At 42.5% G+C, this 21837-nt stretch overlaps 1 protein-coding gene across 3 annotated transcripts in view; it reads left to right on the top strand.

The window, feature by feature from the left end:
• Positions 1-21837, top strand: part of CNTNAP5 (contactin associated protein family member 5) — an 831834-nt gene that overhangs the window by 431360 nt on the left and 378637 nt on the right. For 2 of the 3 annotated variants that reach the window (XM_054699622.1, XM_037523193.2), the window contains exon 8: positions 17469-17733. In XM_054699622.1, coding sequence (XP_054555597.1) covers positions 17469-17733 — 265 coding nt within the window. Of the gene's footprint in view, positions 1-10082; positions 10257-17468; positions 17734-21837 lie in introns of those variants that run through there. The other variant, XM_054699623.1, reaches the window with a different exon arrangement.

Genomic DNA, 21837 nt, shown 5'->3' with positions numbered 1-21837 from the left:
ATTTCCTCTTCTGATACAGATACTAGCCAGGTTGGTTTGGGTTCATCATTGCAACATAATCATCTCCTTAAAGGACATAGACTTTAACATATAAATTTTGAGGAAACACAATTTAATCCAAAAAAATTACTTAAGATTTTATATTACCTAGGGACTGCTTAGAATCCTTCTATCAGCTATCAATAAAAATGCTTTTGCTCTCAATGAAAGCAAATGCATAAGGACTGACAGTTCTAAGAATTTGTTAGTTACTCTGATCCTTTCATCCTGATGTTTGGTCATTCTTACTCTGCTTCCATCCTGAGTCCCAGAGGCACCATCAGGACTATACAGATGCAGATTTCTAATCTGCTTCTTAAAAAATGGAATATTATTTGACATAATTCTTTTTTGTCCTTTGTTATCAGTATACTTAGTAATGAATAAAATATCCTCTTGAGCATTTAATATGTGTCAGATACTCTTATCAACTGATTTCATATTTATCTATTTTAATCCTTAAAATAATCCTCTGAAGTGGATGATTATTGTGGTTTCATTTGGTAATTAGAAAAATCAGTCTTAACAATATTAAAGGAACTTGCCCAAGATACATAATCAATAATTAACAGAACTTCTTTAACCTTTTTCCATGGGTCCCTGCCCGAAGGAGCTTTAGACTCATGGCAGGCTTCCGGACTGTTTCACAGTTCCTTCCTTAAGTCCTGGAACTTACGGTTGTTTGTCTACCAACACAGCTGAGGAAATAGGGTAGGAAATAAGGTAGGAAGAGAAGCAATCTAGTCAGTGGAATAAGCACCTTTTGAGGTGTCTTCCAGGAAGTCCCCTCTAATGCTTTTGCCATCCCACACCTCATAGTTCACACTCAGTGACCTGGCCACATATATCTGTAGGGAAAGAGTGGAAAATGTAGTCACCCCGTTGGCCATATTGCTGCCTCTAATAAATTGGAACCCAACTACCATAAAAGAGGAGGAAAATGGACTTTGAGTAGGTAACTTAGGATCTCCACCCAAACCTGTGAACAATAAAAGGACAGTGGCATTTCTCATGTGTGAAGTGGCACAACTTCCATTTCAGTGTCTACATAGCAAAGGCCAGTTCTACCATCACCATCATAAAGATGTGCTAGTCTTGTGCCATCCAGTATGGTAGTTACTAGTCATGTCCAGCTGTTGAGAATTTGAAATGTGGCCAGATTAAATCGTGAAGTGCTTTAAGGTAAAAATGAACAAATTCAATAAATTTGCAGCATAAGTTTGATCCCTGGCCAGGGGGCTAACCCACATGGCAAAAAGACCTCTTTTGTCTCAAAAGACCTCTTTTGTCTCACCCCCTTCCTCCCTCAGCAGTGGATTTCAGTAGATTCACCTGTTCTGCTCCCCACTGTCTCTGGTGAATCTGTAACAGGGTGGTCCCCAGGAAGGGGAGGTTCCAGTTTCCCTGCCCCACCTAAAGGAGGGTGGAGCTGAGCAGGGAGGAGAAGAAGCTGGTGAGGAGACTGGAGAAGGAAGGAGCAGGATGGAGAGCAAGTAGGAGACCTGGTGGAGGCACGTGGAGCAGAGAGACATGCGAAGAAGCTGCTCTTAATTCTTGGTCCTGGACTGGGTGAAACAGATGTGGGTGAGAGATTTAGCTTTTTCCCTTCCAAATATTTCTGGCTGTTTTTAACCTTTTTCCATGTGTCCCAGCCCAAAGGAGCTTTAGACTCATGGCAGGCTTCCGGGCCTTGCTTTGGGCCAGTCCTGTTTGGCTGGACTTTTACCCACGAGGGAATGGGTAACTTTGGGTGCTTGATTTGGAAGCTGTATTCTTTGTCTTTTCTGTATTGCACACTAACTGAATTAAAGTTCCTTTCCATTAAAGGTATATATTTTTGTCTTGATGAGGCAGATGGCAGAACCTATTTAGAGCAGGCAGCTTTGGGGATTCTGGGGTCCCCTTCTTCTTGACCTGTATCAAATCCTCTCATGCCCCCACACTTCTGGCCTACACCCCTGTTCTTATATGCTTATCTTTAATATATATATATATAATTTCAGATCGCAGTAATAATTAGCATTTGATGTTTCTTGCTATTTCATAAATAATTATTGATGAAATTGAGTAGTTTACTTTTATAATATATCCATTATTGAACTATACATTTTCTTAATTTTTCATGCCAGTTGGTGTTACTGACTCTTCACAAATATATTTGCTGCTTTTTCAGCTGTTACTCAATACCTGCAGTATGTTTTCATGACTAAAAACATTTGTAACTTACCAAAGTGATTTTGTCTTTAAAAAAAAGCACCATCTACATGCTTGGAGAGTGGAAAGATGTTTTGTTTGGGGTGAATTAAAATAGTTCAGAGAAGAAAAATCATTCAAAAAGAAAATATATGGACAGGCACATGACTCCCCCAACTACACACACACACACACACACACACACACACACACACACACACTTCCACCTTCTTTTGACCATATTAACATGATAAGTGTTGCCTTTACCACTTAAATGGAGAACACTGAACACTACATGACTAAAGATTGCACTGGAAGATACAAACAACTCTGAAATTATTCAGTAATAGAAATCACTGGAAAAATTGTAGTCACTGAGTATTATATCCAACTGTTTCTACCCCTACCTGGATAAGCAGCTATTATTTCTTTTTCTCAATAATCCACATGAAGCCCTTGATAGAAATTCCTAATCTTAAATACTGTTGTCTTGTAAGCTTTAAAATAAAGTCATACTTGGGTAACTATTTCAAACTTCCATTATAAAAAATATCATTCTTCATTTGAAATAAATTAAAAGCAGAGAAAATATAGTTACATAAGTAAAAATCACCATGGTTCCACTATCCAAAGAGACATCATTTAGCAAATTAGTCTCTATTCTATACTGACATATTCATATGAGGTTATTTTATCTAATTAGTGTGTGAAAATATGTAATCAGTTCATTTCACGTGTTAATATATTATGAACAATGTTCATGCTTACCATAGGCATTGCTGTTAGTTGTAGCAAAATAGTAGGATTTGATACAGGTCAAGAAGACAAAAATATATACCTTTAATGGAAAGGAACTTTAATTCATACAATAATTTACTTAATGATTCCTTTAATTTTAGGCCCAGGTTTGTGCTACTATAAATAATGGTGCTTAGTGTATAAGTCTTGGTCCAATTTCAAATTGTTTCCTGAAAACAGATTGCTGAAAATGGAAGTATCAAAAAGGATTATTAATATTCTTAAGCTTCTTGATTCCTATTTCCAAATACTGGTGCACAGTATCTAGAAACAGAAATTAAAGAGTGTTCAGAACAGACTTACAGCTTTATCTTCTGCCTTAAAACTAAGATTATTCATTTAATCATGGCCTGTTTTTCATTCTCCCCCCTGTCTAACACCTCCCCAAATCCTCCTCTGGGCTGTCTCTAGGTGAAAAGCACCATCACTGGTAAAAGGCAATTCTTAGGTCAGGACGTTCATATTTGATACACTGGGGAAAAATGAAATGTTGGGCCAGAAATACAAGCAACCCCCAGCAGGGAGTCACAAATGAATCCTTGACCAAGGAGCTGGTGGGTTCAGGAAGGCAAAAGAGAGGCCGCCGCATGAGAGACTCTTGGAGCGGCCTCCCTGGTGGTGCAAGAGGTTGGGACACAGTGCTGTGGGGCCATCTGCAGCAACTGCAGCATGAGTTCGATCCCCAGCCAGGGAGCTACCACATGGTGCAGCAGACCCCTCCTGTCTCACCCTAAACTCCCCTCAAGCAGTGTTTCATTAGATCTGCCTGTTCTGTTCCCCTCTGTCTCTGGTGAATCCTTTTACCACCTGCATCTCTGGCCTGCACCCCAGCCCTTGTATGCATAAATAAATAAATATTAAAAAAGAGAGAGAGAGAGACTCTTGGAGACTAAAGGCAGCCTATGGCTCAGTGGGTTCCTGTTTACTGGTGCCTGCGGGTATTCAGCTCCTTGGAGGGCAGGTGAGAAGGTATTCCAGGACCATCCACCAGCCTGTCCATGCCTTCTGGTCCTCAATGGTCCTCTGACACTAAAGATGCTTCTTTCCTGGTGTCCCTGAAATGAAACCCTAAGGGACACAATCTCTATCCTTGAAGGCCTCCTTGGACAGAAACAAAATGTTGCCATTATCTATGAATGCCAAGGGTCTAGTCTCTCTTTCATTCCTAAAATGCTCTTCGCCCTACTATGTGTGCTCTGGCTTGCTCCTTCCATCTCTATCCTTCTCCCAGCACCACATTTTCCTTTTTATTCTCTGAAGTTCAAAGCAAAATGTTCTGCCCGATTTCCTGTCACTTGCTGTCCCAGAAACTAAGACTTCCTATCTCATGACACTTAATCATAGTTGGGATGATATATTCCAGGCCCCTTATCCCAACACAGTTCAATCCCAGGCAGGCAAGGTCTGAGCCTGCTGACTCTTTAATGATGCCCTTGCCACTAGGACCTGGCCTGGCCCACATGAACTGCTTAATAAATATTTGTTGAATGAATAAGTGAAAAGATGGAGACCTATTTTCTTCCAAACATGAAAAAGAGCCCAAATTTGGTCCCATTATGCTCCGTAAATTTGTGGATCAGGGCGACAGATAGAGCTCACAGGGCAGTATTTCCCCGACATTTCCTGATAATAGGGCAGTCAGTCTTGGTGGTTTTCAGACAAATCAAATTAGAAATGGTTGTACTCATTTGGAAAATCAAGAACTGGTTTCAAAATCTTTCCCCGCATATTAGATTGAATCAAGATCATTTTCCTCTAGCTTATAAATGCTTGATTGGCTTTGTTTGATGTCTTGTGATTGAAACTCAGCCTTGCACTGCTAGCTTTATTTTTTACTCACCAGGGTGTTGTGATGTCTGGATGATGATTAAAAACAAAACAAACACCCACAATGAAAATGCTTTGTAAATAACAGCTCAGCACAGTAATATAATCCTTGGAAGTGGCACGTTTAAGAAACTCTAAAACCAGTCAAGGTAAGCAGAATGTTAAGCTGGAATTGCTGCATTCCCTTGAGGTCTTAAAAATTAGTTTTATGGCAACACAGAACAGCCATACCTAATGTACCATCTCCACTCAGGACCCCAGGAAGGAATATACCAGGATTGGCTGTGATAACATTTGATCAGTCTTAGTGGGAAAAGAATGACTGCATGCCCTCCCACTCTGTCCCTCATTTATACAGAGCCTTGTTCCAGACTCTTCTATCCCAGCCCCCAAGTTAGATTCAGGCTCATTTTACCTTTATTTTATGGTTTACTCCCCACCTGTCCCAAAGTCTGGGCTCAGCTCCCTTTGTTGTATTGTGGTGAGTTTTTTGTCTTGTGTCACAAAAATTGAGGATATGGACTTTGAGGAGTGAGTTTTAATGTTTATTTAGCAATGGAGAAGCAGAGAGATATCCTGTAAAGACAGGGAGGGGGCTCCTGAGGACATGGTACCCACAAAACACTCACATCTAGGGTCTTTCGTACTAAATATAGCCCACTAAAGGGCCTCTATATGTTGAATACAAGTGTGGGGAGGTAGCTTGCTAAAGATTAACACATAGGCAGCTAAAAGGGAGGGGAGCTTACTAGAGATTAACACTCATAGCCCAAAACAGAGGGTTTCATGTTACTGAGTGAGGGACACCCCCAAACCCCTAACCTGACTGCTCTAAATAGATTTTGCCATCCACCATATTAAGACAAAACATACTCTAGTGCCTAAGATCGTTAATGGAAAGGAACTTTAATATAATTAGTATGCAATAAAGATAAGATAAAAAATAGTTTCCAAATCAAGCACCCAAAGTTACCCATCCCCTCGTGGGTAAATGCCCAGCCAAACAAGGTTGGCCCAAAGTAGGGCCACTGAAGCCAGAAATTCCTGCCGCGTGTCTAAGGCACCTTCTGGTGGTGACTCACAGGAAAGAGCCAGAAGGGACCCGGCACATCTCGGACAAAAGGAGCAAAATCAAAACCAAGGTAAATGCTGCCATTGTTCACCTCTCACCCACATTTGTTTCAAGTGTGTTCTTACATGTCCCCCCAGTTCCTGATACAAGTCCAAGGCTGAGAAGCAAATGCAGCTTCTTCACGTGTCTCTCAGCTCCACATGCCTCCTCCAGGTCTCCTTCTGGCTCCATCCTGCTCCTTCCTTCCCCAGTCTCCTCTGCAGCTTCTTCTCCCTGCTCAGCTCCACCCTCCTTTGGGTGGGGCAGGAAACCTGGAACCTCCCCTTTCCCTGGGGACCCCCCAGTTACAATCACTACCCCTTCTTCTGCTCTTCGTATCAAACACTTTGGTTATCTCCTGCTGACAAACAGCTCTCCCGCTCACAGACACAGGGCCTGTAAATTTCCATTTTTCTATAAATTTATTTTTCTACTCTCATTCTCCGTGATCCTCCACCTGCCTACCTCGCCAAAATCTGCCTCACTTTTACAACAATGATCAGACACTTTGAATCTTTTGTTCACCTATTTCGGCATGGGTCAGACAAGAGACACGTGGCTGCCCTGGGTCCCAACCTGGCAGATGGAGCTGTGGTTCACGCCTCCCTTACGGGTAATAGCAGTTCCCACCACCCATCTCAATGACATCTTGGCGGTTCCAAAAGCTGGCGAGCTTGCCTCAAAGAGAGCGCTAGCTGTGAAGTACTGGACTCTGGACTGCTGTGTGTGCAAGGCAGGGAGGGGTGGGGCCAACCTGACCCAGAGAGCAAGCTCTGAAATGTGGGTGCCAGACCCCTGGAGGCACCTGCCACTGTCAGATAGGACTCCCCCAGGAGTCTTCCAGATGTACCAGAGTGGTCACCAGGCAAAGGGGAGGTTCCAAGTTTCCTGCTCCACCCAAGGGAGGGTGGAGCTGAGCAGGGAGAAGAAGCTGCAGAGGAGACTGAGGAAGGCAGGAGCAGGATGGAGCCAGAAGGAGGCCAGGAGGCAGCACATGGAGCAGACATGTGAAGAGCTGCACTTGCTTCTTGATCCTGGACTGGTTGGAACAGAGGTGGATGAGAGACCCATAGGGAGGTGACAATGGCAGCTTTTATCTAGATGTCGATTTTGCTCTTTTCCTCCTGGACTTGTCTGTTTTTGACCCTTCTTTATGCTTTTCTGCCAGAAGGTGCTTTAGACCTGTGACAGGATTTGGAGCCTTGCTCTGGGCCAATCCCGTTTGGGTGGACTTTTACCCATGAGGGTGTTATAGGACAGGGAGAGGGGCAGCCCAAACCCCACAAACCTGCCTATTCTACATGGGTTCTGCCATCCGCCGCATCAACACAAAACATAGGAGACTTTAATGGGAAGGAACTTTAATAAAACTAGGAAACAATACAGGTAAGGCAAAGAGTCTGTTATAGGACAGGGAGAGGGGCAGCCCAAACCCCACAAACCTGCCTATTCTACATGGGTTCTGCCATCCGCCGCATCAACACAAAACATAGGAGACTTTAAGGGGAAGGAACTTTAATAAAACTAGGAAACAATACAGGAAAGGCAAAGAGTCTAGTTTCTAAATGAAGCATCCAGAGTTACCCGTCCCCTCGTGGGTAAAAGTCCATCCATATGGGATCGGCCCAGAACAAGGCCCCAAAGCCTGCCACAAGTCTAAAGCATCTTCCAGTGGGGACCCACAGCAAAGGGTCACAAACAACCAGACAAGCCCGGAAGGAAAAGAGCAAAATCAACATCAAGATAAAAGCTGCCATTGTCACCTCCCCACGGGTCTCTTCCACATCTGTGTCACCCCGTCCACGACCAAAAGACAAGCGCAGTTTCTTCACGTGTCTCTAGGCTCCATGCGCCTCCTCCAAGTCTCCTTGCTCCATCCTGCTTCCTTCCTCCCTCTCTTCCTGCAGCTTCTTCTCTTGCTGCTCAGCTCCACCCTCCCTTGGGTGTGGCAGGGAACCTCCCCCTTTCCTGGGGACCACCCTGTTACAAGTCTAGTTTCTAAATGAAGCATCCAGAGTTACCCGTCCCCTCGTGGGTAAAAGTCCATCCATATGGGATTGGCCCAGAACAAGGCCCCAAAGCCTGCCACAAGTCTAAAGCATCTTCCAGTGGGGACCCACAGAAAAGGGTCACAAACAACCGGACAAGCCCGGAAGGAAAAGAGCAAAATCAACATCAAGATAAAAGCTGCCATTGTCACCTCCCCACAGTTCTCACCCACATCTGTGTCACCCAGTCTACGACCAAAAGACAAGCGCAGTTTCTTCACATGTCTCTAGGCTCCATGCGCCTCCTCCAAGTCTCCTTCTGGCTCCATCCTGCTTCCTTCCTCAGTCTCTTCTGCAGCTTCTCCTCTTCCTGCTCAGCTCCACCCTTCCTTGGGTGGGGCAGGCAACCTGGAACCTCCCCCTTTCCTGGGGACCACCCTGTTACAAGGGGACGGGTAAATTTGGATGCTTGATATAGAAACTATATTTTTTATCTTTTCTGCATTGTTTTAGAGTTCCTTTCCATTAAAAGTCTATATGTTTTCTCTTGATGCAGAGCATAGCAGAACCTATTTAGAGAAGCATGTTTGGGGGTCCTGGGGTGTCCCTCTCCCTGCCCTGAAACAAAATACCACAGTAATTATGCTTCTACAGAAAGATGGCCTTTAGATGAGCCCCTCGACCATAGAATAAAGCTTTCAGTTTGTAAGAGGTTTACAGGATTGCCTTAGCATTCACCACACTTCAGATTTGGTGGCAGGATGGCCTGAATGTTTGGAAGGAGGCGGTGCCTCAAAACCTGTGTCTCTCTCATAAATGTTTTCTCCTGATTTTCACTGCAAAGCTCTGGTTCAGCACCCTGCTGGGCAGTTGACACATAATTTCTCCCATTTTGTCATCTCCATGATAGCTGTAAGCACTGTAATTCCTGGTAAAGTTCAGCATTAACCTAGCATTCCTCTTTGTAAAGTATTTTATCCTCTTCCTGGAGGACATGGAATAGTCAGTGGATTATATCCTCATATACATTTTTTTTAAAGATTTATTTATTTGTTTTTATTTATTTATTTATACAAGCACTGGGTACAGTCAGAAGCGGGAGGGTGAGAGAATTCAGAGCCAGAGCGGGGAGCAGAGCAGGCAGAAGGACCGAAGTACACTGCTGAGGGGAGCAGCGGGTGGCAGGAGAGGTCTGCACGCCATGGGGGACCCTCCTCTGGTGGCCAGGGAGCAGCCAGGGATCAAACTGGCGCTGCAGAGGCTGTGGGCAGCTTCGCAACCCAGCGCTCAACCACTGCACCACCGGGGAGGCCCCTGGTATACAGGTTTTTTTTTAAATTTTACTTTTTAAATATGAAATTCAACTCTGTAAATTCCCTGACCCACCCTTAAGGGCGGGTAGAGCTGGGCAAAGAGGGGAAGCTAGAAAAGACTGGGGAAAAGGACTGAGAAGCAGCAGGAAAAGAAGCAGAGAGATGGAGAAAGAAGGAACAGTGAGTTACTGGCTTTAAGAACATAACTCGTAGTTGAAAGGTCCAGCGCTGTACAGAAAAGGAGAAACAGGCGAAACTTCTGAAAGGAAGGGAAAATTTATTGTGCCCCCTGGAAGTCAGGGTGGTGAAGTCCCATGCATTGTCAGGGGAAGGCAGGTTTTTACGGGGTGGGGAGAGGAACCGGGCTTGCAGGTGGGGAAATGGTTTGAGGAGGAACAGAGTTGTTTTCTGATGGTATCAGTAGGCCCTCATTCTCCCCTCCTGCATTGGCCTCAGGCCTTCTGAATGACCTTTCAGTAATTATTCTTGATAAGAGGGGTTTCAGGTTCTGAGTTATCCCCACTTAAAGAAATGCTAATACTGGAGGAAGACAATGAAACCTTTAACCTGTTGCTGTCTAAAAAAGGCTCTGTAGAGATGCAAAGACTGAATGCCCCATTGTTAAATCTTCATCAGGCTCTGGTAGTCCACAGAAGTTGTGAAAAGACTGTCTTTACCTTCAGGCAGTATGTTCTTGTATACTGAACTGAATGGATCCTGTCAATGAAGAGGATTTTGCTCTCTGGCTTCCTACATCAGGGTGTAAGAGTGTGATTAGCCATAGAAAGGGGAGGTTCCAGATTACCTGCCCCAGCCAAGGAAGGGTGGAGCTGAGCAGCAGAGAGAAGCTAGAAAAGGATTTAAGAAGGAGGCTGGAAAAGGAAAATGAAGGACACTAGGAGGAGACCTAAAGGAGGCACTTGGAGCAGAGAGATAGAAAGAAGCCACACTTGCTTCTCGTCCTTGAATTCGTACCAGAAACTTGAGGTACATAGAAGGAAACACTTAAAGAGACCCATGTGGAGGCTGACAATGGCAGCCTTTATCTTGATTTTGATTTTGCTTTTTTCCTTCCAGACTTGCTTGGCCCCTTTTTTTTCCTTTATATGGGTCCCCACTAGAAGGTGGCAAGCTTTGCAAAGGGCCTCAGCTGCCCAGCTTTGGGCCAATCCTGTTTGGCTGGACATTTACCCACAATGGGATGGGTGACTTTGGTGTTTGATTTTGAAACAATTTTCTTTTTCTTCTCTCTATTGCACACTAATTTCTTTAAAGTTCTTTTCCATGCAAGGACTTAACACACTTTAGTATATTTTGTCTTTCTGAAGTAGATGGCAGAACCAACTTAGAGTGGGCATGGAGTGCCCCTCATTTTGTATTAAAGTTCCTTTAATACAACTTTGTATTAAAGTTCCTTTTCATTAAAGTCTCATATGTTTTGTGTTGATGCAGTGGATGGCAGAACCCATTTAGAATAGTCAGGTTTGCCCAGTTTGGGCTGCCCCTCTCCCTGCCCTGTAACAATTCTGCCTTCTAACACAAATAGTATCTTCTGCTTTCTGATTTTTTGGGTTAAAATTTTACATCATCTTTTATGGAGATTATTGCTCTTTTCCCAGCACTTAAATAGGAATTGGTAGGGAAAAGATCTAGGTTTACTTCCTTATATCCTGAGTCATTAAAGTATAAGTTCTCGGTTACCTTTTTCATGTCAACAACAGAAACGATTCAATGAGGACTGTCCCCTTCTAAAAGGAGGACAGATGATAAGGATATGGGAACTTTTGTGTTCAGCTTCAAATGCCTCCAAAATGAGGGAACCCTTGGGAACTTTACAACCCTCCAGTTTAGCAACCTCCGGTCACCAGAGGGGAACTAATATTCCACAAGGGACTCACCTCTGGTCACCCATATAAAGGAGCAGACCCAGGAAAACAAACAACTAGTTAGCAACAGTGTTAGGCATGTGTTCGCATTTCACCCAAAGTAACCTACAATAATAATATTCTCCCAATTACAGCAACGAAAATAAGGATCAGAGAGAAAGTTAAGATTTTCCTAGTAAATATGTGTGATGAAAATGCAGTTCTGCATAAATTGAGCAATTTCATTTCCTTCTCAGAATTCAAAGCAAGATGTTCAATACCCAGTTACAAGTTTATTATTATATAAGACCTATGCATGCATTAGAGGGTAGCGAATTATTACAAGATGGTATAAGAAGTATCATAAATGTACGTGAATATATGAACAGATCTATATGGAGATAAGGATAAACATAGTATTGAAAGCTAATGGAGAAGGCAGCCACCTTGGGGGTGGGAGAGCTCTGGAAAGACTTCAGGAATGAGAAGGAGGAAGGTGCATTTAGTGTTGGCCTGTAAGGGAGGGTACAGAGACCTAATGAAACCATTCCTGATGGAGGGAAGAGGCAGGGAATGAATTTAGGGGAGAGGTTACCATAGCAACCACACATTGATCAAATGAGTATTTGCTGTCAGTGTGTCTCCACACTCTAGTGGGCGTGGACACCAGTCATGGCAGGTGACAGTCTATCAGCAGTCAGATACCTTCCCTGTGATTTCCTGTTTGCAGTCTCCTGTGTAAGCAGAGGGCAGCAGGAACCTTGCTTGATCTTCCCTTCCTGTGCCCTGTATAGTAAGCCAGCAGTTTTAACTGGAAAGCATCTGTTTGCTTTGTACTCTCTCCCTCTTTGCCATTGTTTTGCACATAATAACGCTTTCTACTCCCACTCTGCAGCCCCCTGAGGGATGCATCTGAAGCACCTGGTAGACATCTGACCTAATATCTTCACCCCTTTCCGGTCCCTTTTGTTCCATAAGCTCAAGTTCTAGTGCCTCAACATGTTCTAAAGACTTATAGGATTGTGTGTCTTTCTGCCCTTTCTTTCCTTTTCATCCTGTCTGTTGTGCAGGTTTCTGATCCCTGGTCAACTGATCTTCTGCCAGCTTCTTCCTGTCTCAGGCCTTAGCAAATGCTTTTCCTCTTTGCTCAGGGAACACTTGTCCTTACTCTCCACTTAGTTTCTCTTGTTCTTTGTGAGGTCTCAATTCCAGTGTCACCTCCTTCAGTGAACTTTGTAGTCCTCCAGATGAAGACAGGCTGTCCTGGTGTGTGAGCCCATGAACAGCCCCTTCATGGAAATGATTGAAATGAATGTTCTCTGCCCTCTAAAGGAAGGGTCACCTTGAGGAGACTGAATCAATGAAAAGCTTTGCTTCCTCTACTGATGGAATTACAAATTTGTGTTTTGAGAGTCTGTCTATTCTTTCAAGGTTATTAATCTTCATAAGTCAGATAGGATCCAGTGTCATCTCCTGTTGCTTATATAAAAATTAAATATTTTCACATAGATATGGACAGTCTCTGTAAGAGGGTCAATAAACTGATCTTTGGGGCCTCAAAATTCTGTGTTCCCTTCATAGAAATGGAACTCTTTTTTCTGTGAAAAAAAGTGGGGTGGCGACTTTTGTGTTTTGAGAACTGCAAAGAAAAGGCCATGGTAGATCACAGAGAGAAACTAAATATTGTTGGGGGGTTTCCCAGGAGCAAATAGTATCTCTTTTTTCCACTCAGGACTTCACAGTACCTTGCCTTTTGGAGAAGGAGGGGCATGTATGACTAGGAAAACACAGGGCACTAAGAATTACCATCTTGGGCCTCCCTGGTGGCACAGGGGTTAAAGACACAGCACTATCAAGCTACCGCCAACCACTGCTGCATGAGTTCGATCCCCAGCTGGCCAGGGAGCTACCCACATGGTCCAGCAGACCTCTCTTGTCTCGCCCACTGATCCTCTCAGCAGTGTATTTCACTCTGTCTGCCTGTTCTGCTCCCCACCTGTCTCTGGTGAATCCTCTCGCACACACACACCTCCATACACACCTCTGGTCTACACCCCAGTTTTTGTATACATAAATAAATAAATCTTAAAAAAAAAGAATTGCCATCGTGGGCACAAAAGGAGGTCCCTATTGAGGGATGATAATTGTTCACTTGGGGACACCTCACCACGGTTTTGACTGGCAGTGTCCATCAGATCTTAGAGGTCACCACCCAACCAGAATAAGGTGGTATTGTCAGAAGCATTTCAGACACCCAGGTTATTGCGGCTGCATTGTAGAATGACTTTTTTTATTACAATGACAGACTCTATAGATCTTGTAAGATACGTGGGCTGGAAAAGGGCCCCTCAGCAAGGAGAGGGACCTGCTTTCCATCTCGCCAGTGAGGCCAGAGCCTGTTGTTTTGCCTTAGAGATTTGACTACATTTCAGCCCTGTATCATGGGTTGGTTACAGTTAAAATGTACACTTAAATGGAGATGTAATGACTATGGAATGCAAAATCTCAGGATCACATTTATGTGTATAACTTATGAGCCCCTGTGTGTAACACATTGTTTTATAATGCTTGAAAAATCTTGAATGAATTAAATGTTTAATGGAATGGAGAGAGCCTGAGGAGTGGAACTCCCTTCTTGGAATAGGGACAGGATGAACGCTGAATTAATAGAATAAAGGGGAATATAGGGGACAATATAGTCTTGGCTTTTACCGTTCTGTTTTGACACTATTTTGTTATTCTATAGCAAATTGTCTGTTGGCATGCTGTTTCTAAATGACTGGTGGGAACTACCCCAAGTGCTGTTTTGAAAAGAATTCTGAAGTTGCAAATGGTATTATTGAAAAATACCGAATAGTCTATGTTTGTTTCAAAAGTAGCACTATTTCATTTAGCTAATTTTTTTTTTGTTTCTCCCCCACTTGGTGTGAGTGGGTAATGCCCTTCCCACCCCCAACTATAAGCAACAAGCACAGTGAGATAGAATTCACCAGAAGGGGCAGCAGACAGTTGTGAAGACAAGCTGTCTGGAAACACATTTGCAGGAACATTGGTTGGACTTGGTGTAGTGGGCATCTCCATCTACTCCCATCTCTTCTCTCCTACTTGCTCTAAAAACAGAATTTCTGGGCAGGTCAGACAGCCGCATGGAGAGAAGGACACAGAAGACATTGCAAAGACAGTGTGAGGAAGGGAGTGGAGGAATAAAAAGTGGCCCAGAGTTTACCAAGAAACCATCTGGAGAGAGAGTGCTTATCCCAATGCATGTCAAAGTCTCCCGAGTCCTGTTGAGCAAAATGAGCCATGCATGTGTCCTTGACCTAACTGGTGAGGATCCCTGAGGTATTTATTGGAAATCTCCTCAGCAGAACAGAGTCAGGGACACTTGCGTGCCCCTATGGGATTCTGAACTCACATAATAGGGACCTGTTAGCTATTCAATGGAACCGAAAGAGTGAGCTTGAGCAGTGGAGCCCTTCTCGTCAGGTGTGAAGGAACTGATCATGAGGAGTATCTGTTCCTGTAGACCCCACTATCTAAGGTCCACCTTCCATGGCTGTCAGTGCAGAAAGCTCAGAAAATCATTTGGATTCAACTCAACATTGGATTTTATATCAATAAAAGGAAGAGGATCTTGTATAACCGCCTATCCTTCTGGCTTCATCCTCGCCACTCCCTCTCAAACATTTTACTTTCTACACATGTCAAATTTGTGGTATAACTTTGTTCAGGTAAATTTGTTAGCAGAGGCAGTAATACTGACCTCGGGAAAAGGAAAGGTAGGAAACTTCACTGTAGAATCATTTGTTATTTATTTATTTATTTATTTGGGAAAAAATAGCCTGGTCTCTGTCAATCTGCCAGCAGAGGGGATGTTTTCATTTTTGAAAGAAAATCTACCAGAAATTTTAAAAATTAAAATTAAAAAATAATGCAATTTCCTAAACAACTGGGTACATTTTACTTTATATGGTGGTGCTCTGTGCAGAGAATATTTCAGAGAAGGTAGCTAAAAGTAAAGTTGTTCAAGTAAGACAGACATAAGAATGTCTCCTGTTGTCACTGCTAATGGGGCATATGACTTTTGTTAAATTACTTACCTCTTCTAAGATTGGATTGTCATTCTTTAAATGGATGCAGTGCTGTGCAGAATACATGAGAGATGCATGCAAGTGCTTAGCCTGTTTAGCCAACTGCCAGGCACTGTGAGATCGTATAAACTGGGTAATTTCTTGATGGGAATTTCTGACCCTTTGGCTATAGCCTTAAGGGTGGGAAACATCTTATCCATACAAGTGTTCAGTGCACGAGTATGCTCATTGCAGTGTGCTTGATGAGTGATTCATTAAAGATGTCCCACTGGTAAAAGTTTGTTTAGTGACTGCTATTTGATTTTCAGAAATGCAAGATGAGCATAAGAAACAGTCAAGACCTAGGGATGTTTTTCCAGACAATGGGGTTTTGGGAGCTGAGTTACTAACCTGCTCTAGTACTGAAAGCTGTGCTGGATATCTAATCCTACTCACTGGTCATCCCGATGGAAAGTTGAATTCAGGAAGCCAGGCAAGTCAGGACGTTTCTCTTTCAGAAATCTCCAGCCCTTTTTCATATGAGGCACTGGAAATGGGAGTGACTCTCAAAGACTGAGCTACAGCTTCTTGCAAAGGCAGCCATTCAGTGGTCTTGAAAGAAAAGATTTGCAAGAACATTATATGCTTATGACAGTTTACATGTGAATATTGTGTTAACGCTTCCCTGCGTATGTTCACATATTGTTGAGGAAATGTGGAATCTAAGATGAGAAATGGTAGAGATGGGTAATAGGATATGGTTGACTATGCATCTTGCAACAGAAAACCAAATGGCATTCATAAGGTAACACCTATTCACATATATATATATATATATATATATTTAAGATTTATTTATTGATTTATGCAAGAACCGGGGTACAGGTTAAATACAGGAGTATTTTAACAACAGACTCACAGGAGGGTGAGAGGATTCACCAGAGACAGAGCGGGGAACAGAACAGGCAGACTGACTGAAATACACTGCTGAGGGGAGCAGCGGGCAAGACTGGAGAGGTCTGCTGCGCCATGTGGAACCCTCCACGGCCGGCACTGCAGAGGCTGCGGACAGCTTCACAGCGCTGCCCTCAACCCGCTGTGCCACGAGGGGAGGCCCCCTATTCACAATTTTGGGGCATGCCAGGCTGTTTCCTTATTTACCCAGCAGAAGTGATTCCAGGACACGGCTCAGCTGGGCATAACTGTGTGTGTGTGTGTGTGTATGTGTGCATGTGTATATGTGTGTGTCGGTGTATATATTTATTCTCCTGTAACTTTCTAATGGAAAAACTTGATAAGAATGTAAAAACTTCTCAAATAAACTTGTACCAGTTTTCCCTTATGCATAGAATAAATCTTCATCCTCTTCTTTTTGATTCTAGTCCTTGCATACTTGATATTCTCCATCTCTAGTTCTCTTACCCATCCCCCACACTCCAAGTGTTTGAAAACGCTCTTAATTCAAATTCTGGTTTATATCGCTTTACTCATGATAAGTTTGAAGGATAGTTTAGCAAACAAACAAAAATGCTTTAAAACTCTGCCTCTGGCATCTTTCTAGCCTCAATTCCATCACGGTCTGGCCTTTCCTGTCCCACTTACTGTTAGAAATGACAGGTTCTGTGTTAATTCCCAGGGACTCTCTTTGTCAATCCTTTGCATGTACTGTGCCTTTGCTGAAAAAACTAGCCAGGACACACTCCTCTCCTCTCCAGATAGCCACATGCTGGTATAATCTCCTTGGCTCTCCTCCCCATTTCCTTTGAGGAAAGCATCTTGCAAAACCTGTCTGTTTAGTTATTTCTCTACCAAACTCCCATAGGAGCAGGTAGTGTTATCTCTCTTAGTACTTTCCATGTTGTGACAGAATTTTTTTACGCGTATCTCTTCAAGCTATCCCAGTGCTGGGCACATAGTTTTCTTGGTGCATAGTTTACTCAACAAGTGAATATCATTATTTTTATATCTGTAGTTCTTTAGAAACTGTTGCTGTTTCTCATTCCCATGTGTGTGTGTGTGGGAGGGGGTGTTTGTTTTTGATGGTCCTCTTTGCAGATAACACTGTGAACCCTAAAACAGGCATGGGGAGCAACTTGCAGGTGTATTTTTTTTAACAAAGCTGACATACTTTTTCCTTCAAGATCTTGCAGCTGAATGTGGAATGATCCTGAAATTAAGGTCAGCTCCAGCTAGTTGTTTATATCAGATGTCAGATTGCAGAATAAAAAATGGCTTTTATATGTTTGATTTTCATTGTTTTCCAGGGCAATGTCACTTTTTCCTGCTCCGAACCACAAATTGTTCCCATCACATTTGTCAACTCCAGCAGCAGTTATTTGCTGCTGCCCGGAACCCCCCAAATTGATGGGCTCTCAGTGAGTTTCCAGTTTCGAACATGGAACAAGGATGGTCTGCTTCTGTCCACAGAGCTGTCTAAGGGCTCGGGGACCCTGCTGTTGAGCCTGGAGGGTGGAACCCTGAGACTTTTGATTCAGAAAGTGACAGAATACGCTGCTGAAATCCTCACAGGTACAGTCTGCAGACACCTAGGTCACTGTCTTGTTTGACCAAGCCAACAAATGTTTGATATTCTAGCCAAAACAGATAGGGAGTGAGGTGACCCATAGCCACAAATTTACTCTTGTAGGCAGCCTTTTATTTATCTGTTTATTATTTTCTTATTAAATAAGACAGGAAATAAAGGTTTGGTATGCAGCCTTTGGCAGAGACCTGAATTTCCTTGGTTCTCAGATGTCTCGTGGGAAAAGGGGGAATAAGAATTTCTTTGTAGTATTGTTTAGCATCATATAAAGCTACAGGGTACCTTGCTGAGTTCTCTTTCGATGTGGATGGACCCTCCAACATGCCATACACAGAAGACATTTTCTACTTATTAATGAGGATGATTATGAAGCTAAATAAATTCTGAAATCACATGATAATATAAACACCATAATTTATAGAGAATTTGTCTGACTTCAAAGTCTGTAGTTTCCATATACACCACACTACCCTGCGGACTTTTTACAGTCCCCAAATTCTATTTCAAGTGAAAATTACTGAGCTTTAGAACATACTTTAAAGATTATCTATTAAGTAAATGTGAGTACCTGTGACATCTGGGTATGGCCAAACTTTTATTTGATTTTTCTTTCTTTTTCTTTTTTTTAAAAGCTGCTTTATTAAAGTATAAATTCAGAGACCATACAATGCTATTTAAAGTATACCATTCATCTGCAGTGGTTTTTGGCACCTCATTTTGTTAATTCTTTTTAAACTGATAATAATATGTGTGTGTGACAGAGGGTTTGCAATTTTAATCTTTCTTTTTTGGTTCCTAAATTGTATTTCTTTTTGAGGTAACATCGATTCACAATACTCTATATGATTTAGGGGGAAAGGTTCACACCTCCTTAGATGAATGTCACTGTACCACACCCACTGATAAAACACCCATAGTTTTTTACCACAAACCACTGGACTCCCTCCTTCTTTGTTACCAGCCCCTTTACTAATCTTAAAAATGGTGTTCAAATAGCTGAGTTTAGGCAAGTTCTTCTTTTTATAGCAATACAGTATGGATTCTCACATGCAGCAGGATGGAGCAGATCTGTGCACACATCTTGCTTTTCAATATTTAGGCTCATCCATCTGCTGTTTCTTCAATTTGGAAGGGCGGAGCTGTCATCCTCCTTCTCCGTTTGTTATCTTACAAAATGTCTCCTGTTCTTCCATAAGTAGTATATTCACTTAGTTGACAAGTACTCACTGAGGTCAGATGCTGACCATGAACCTGACCAATGTCATGACTGACAGTGGCATGCTGCTCATCCACGGATCCTTTCAGAATCCTCCTGGCCCTATCGTCTGAATCAATTCTCCCTTCTCTGTGCGCCAAGGGTTATTCATCCTGGATGTCACTACATTGCATTTCTCTTCAACTTAAGTCCTCAAACCCCACTGGACTATGAGTTTCTTCATTCAAATAAGTTAGATAAAACTGTGTTAGATAAAACTGTGTAAAGGACGTGGGCTGATAGATCATATTAGACTATGCAAAAAATCTCAGTCCCAGTAAGTGAACAAAAAGCCACTGAATCCCTGGGAATAGTAGGGGGTCCATGTCTTCCAGTCAGAGAGGTTCAAAAGGTAACCTCTTCTTACAGATTTCTGAGCTTGCATAAACTCTCTAACTTTGTGTCTATGTAAATGAAAATATATGAGTTACCTATAGCTATGTAACAAATCATACCTAATTTAAGTGGTTGGAAACAACATTTGTTACACCTCAGTTTTCATGGGTCTGGAGCCCAGGGATACCTTGGCTGGGTTTTTTTTAACTCAAGGTCTCAGAAAACTGAAATTAACTCACTGGCAGGGGTTACAGTCATCTCAAAAGTTCAACTAGAGGACCTCCCTGGTGACGTAGTGGGTTGAGCACAGTGCTGTGAAGTTCTGCAGCCTCTGCAGTGCAGGTTGTATCACTGCCAGCCCGGGAGATACCCACATGGTGCTGCAGACCTCTCCTGTCTCGCCCGCTGCTCCCCTCAGCAGTGTATTTTGGTCCTTCTGCCTGTTCTGCTCCCTGCTCTGTCTCTGGTGAATTCTCTCACCCTCCCTCCCCTCTGGCTTCTACCCCAGTGCTTGTATAAATAAATAAATCTCTAAAAAAAAAAAAAAGTTCAACTGGAGGTATATATCTGCCTCCAACCTAAATCCAATAGTTATTGACAGGCCCCAGAAAATCCACTTCCAACAACCTTATTCCCATGATTTCTTCAGAAAGCCTGTTCATGCAATGCACTCTTCTCCTGCAGAGTGAGTGCTCCAAGGGGGTGATCTCCAGTACACAGGACAAAAGCCACAGTTGTTGTCTAACCCAATACCAGAAGTGCCATCCCATATTATTTTGCCATGTTATGTTCACTACAAGCAAGTGAATAAGTTCATTCCATACTCAAGTCAAGTAGACTACATAAGGGTGTCACTCTTTGGAGATCCGGTTCTTTGGGGATGAACTCAGAGTTTGTCAATAACATGAGATGAAAACAATCTTTTACAACATAAGACTGATGGCATTTAATGAGCTAAAATGTCTAAAATTCTTAGTGCCTATGAGAAACTACCTTTACCTCCACAGTGACTCGAAAACCTATAGATAGAAGGAGATACACTCAACAGAGTGCAAAAAGCTAAAGGAATTTGTGCCATCACAGGACTTCTACAAAATTTATAAGATTTCCAATAATGGAGGTGAGGTAATCACTTAGAAACATGATAGTTTTCATATCTAGAGTTGGAAAGTTAAACCTCAATCCTCCTTAGTTGAAGAAGAAAAACATGAGGTGGCACTGGGCTGTTTCTCTCTAATCAGTGAGATGTTGAAGCACAGAGACATGTAGGCCTTGGGTCAAAAATGCAGGTTTAATACAGTACAGGTGCTGGCGGCACTTCTCTCTAAAGCGTACAGGTGCTGCCTGTATTATTAAGCACAATGTCAGTCCATTAAAGCATGTTTATGACTGAGGGAGAGACTGGTAAAAGCTGCAGTTTACCAAATACAGTAAGGGAGGAAATCGCCACTTATTTCAGACCTGTCTCTGAGAAAATGAAACAAGTAAAGGGAAGTTTTAAAAATGTGTTGAGTTCCTGAAGTCTGTCCCAGAAAACTCTTGCACCATTGCTTTCCCAAAGAAGAATTTCTTGAATTTTTGGGAAATAAGAACGTCTTTCATTTTTCTTTGAAATGGATTGAGCTTTTGCATCTGCTGGCATTTTTCTATCTGAGCAGAGAGCAAACAAACACAAACTCAAACAAAAGACAATTTTTCTCTTCCTTCAGATTTCTGAAGATACTTTTCAGCTTACCTGAGATCATCATGTTTTTATAAGAGATATAAATCCTATATGAAAAACCAGAAAGTAATAACCATTGTACCAATAATTTGTGAGGGCCAGTGTGGCTACCCTTGACACATGGTGCATCACAGAAAACAGCATCATATTTTATTGATGGGCCAGGAAATGCAAACGTTTACAGGTTTTGTTGAGGCTAGTTCAGGTGTTTCTAACACTTGAAGTCTATAGAAGATGAAATCCATGGGTAGGCAGGCACGTAGATGCTTCACACTCACTCCTGCCCCAAAGTTCCATTTCTGGTGCATGTGCTATTGCTAGGGGGGCTGGGGTGTTGGGCTTTTAGCATTGGAAATAAGGGACAGAAGTGTAAACTAAATGCATTCTCAAAATAGAAGCCAGCTGAATTTAGTTGTAAGGGGTGAGGTTTCAGAATGATGAGGACTGAAGTTTAATCCTCCCTTGTCTTGTTCTTTATTTTCTATACTTACTGCATCCGTTCTGGAAAAGTTGGATATATGCAGATAAGAGGAAAAGTGGACACCACTTTACTATAAGTGATGTAAAGGTGACTGTGCTAGATCCCTGTCATGTAATGCTCCGAAAACTGCTTCATAAAACTTATGAAGTTTTTACTATTGTGATAACACATAGGAGGAAACTGAGAATTAGAAATTAATTGATTATTACACCAGGGTAATAATCATACTCAGGTCCTTCCTTTGGATTCCCAAGTTCTTGGTTTTTACACTCTCACTGCCTCCCATATTTGTTTTT

The sequence above is a fragment of the Talpa occidentalis genome, unplaced genomic scaffold (genome assembly GCF_014898055.3).
Source record: "Talpa occidentalis isolate TD23 unplaced genomic scaffold, MPIMG_talOcc4v2.1 talOcc4.3, whole genome shotgun sequence".
Classification (NCBI taxonomy): domain Eukaryota; kingdom Metazoa; phylum Chordata; class Mammalia; order Eulipotyphla; family Talpidae; genus Talpa; species Talpa occidentalis.
Note: the sequence above shows the minus strand (reverse complement) of the source record. Positions and strands in the feature narration are given on the sequence as shown.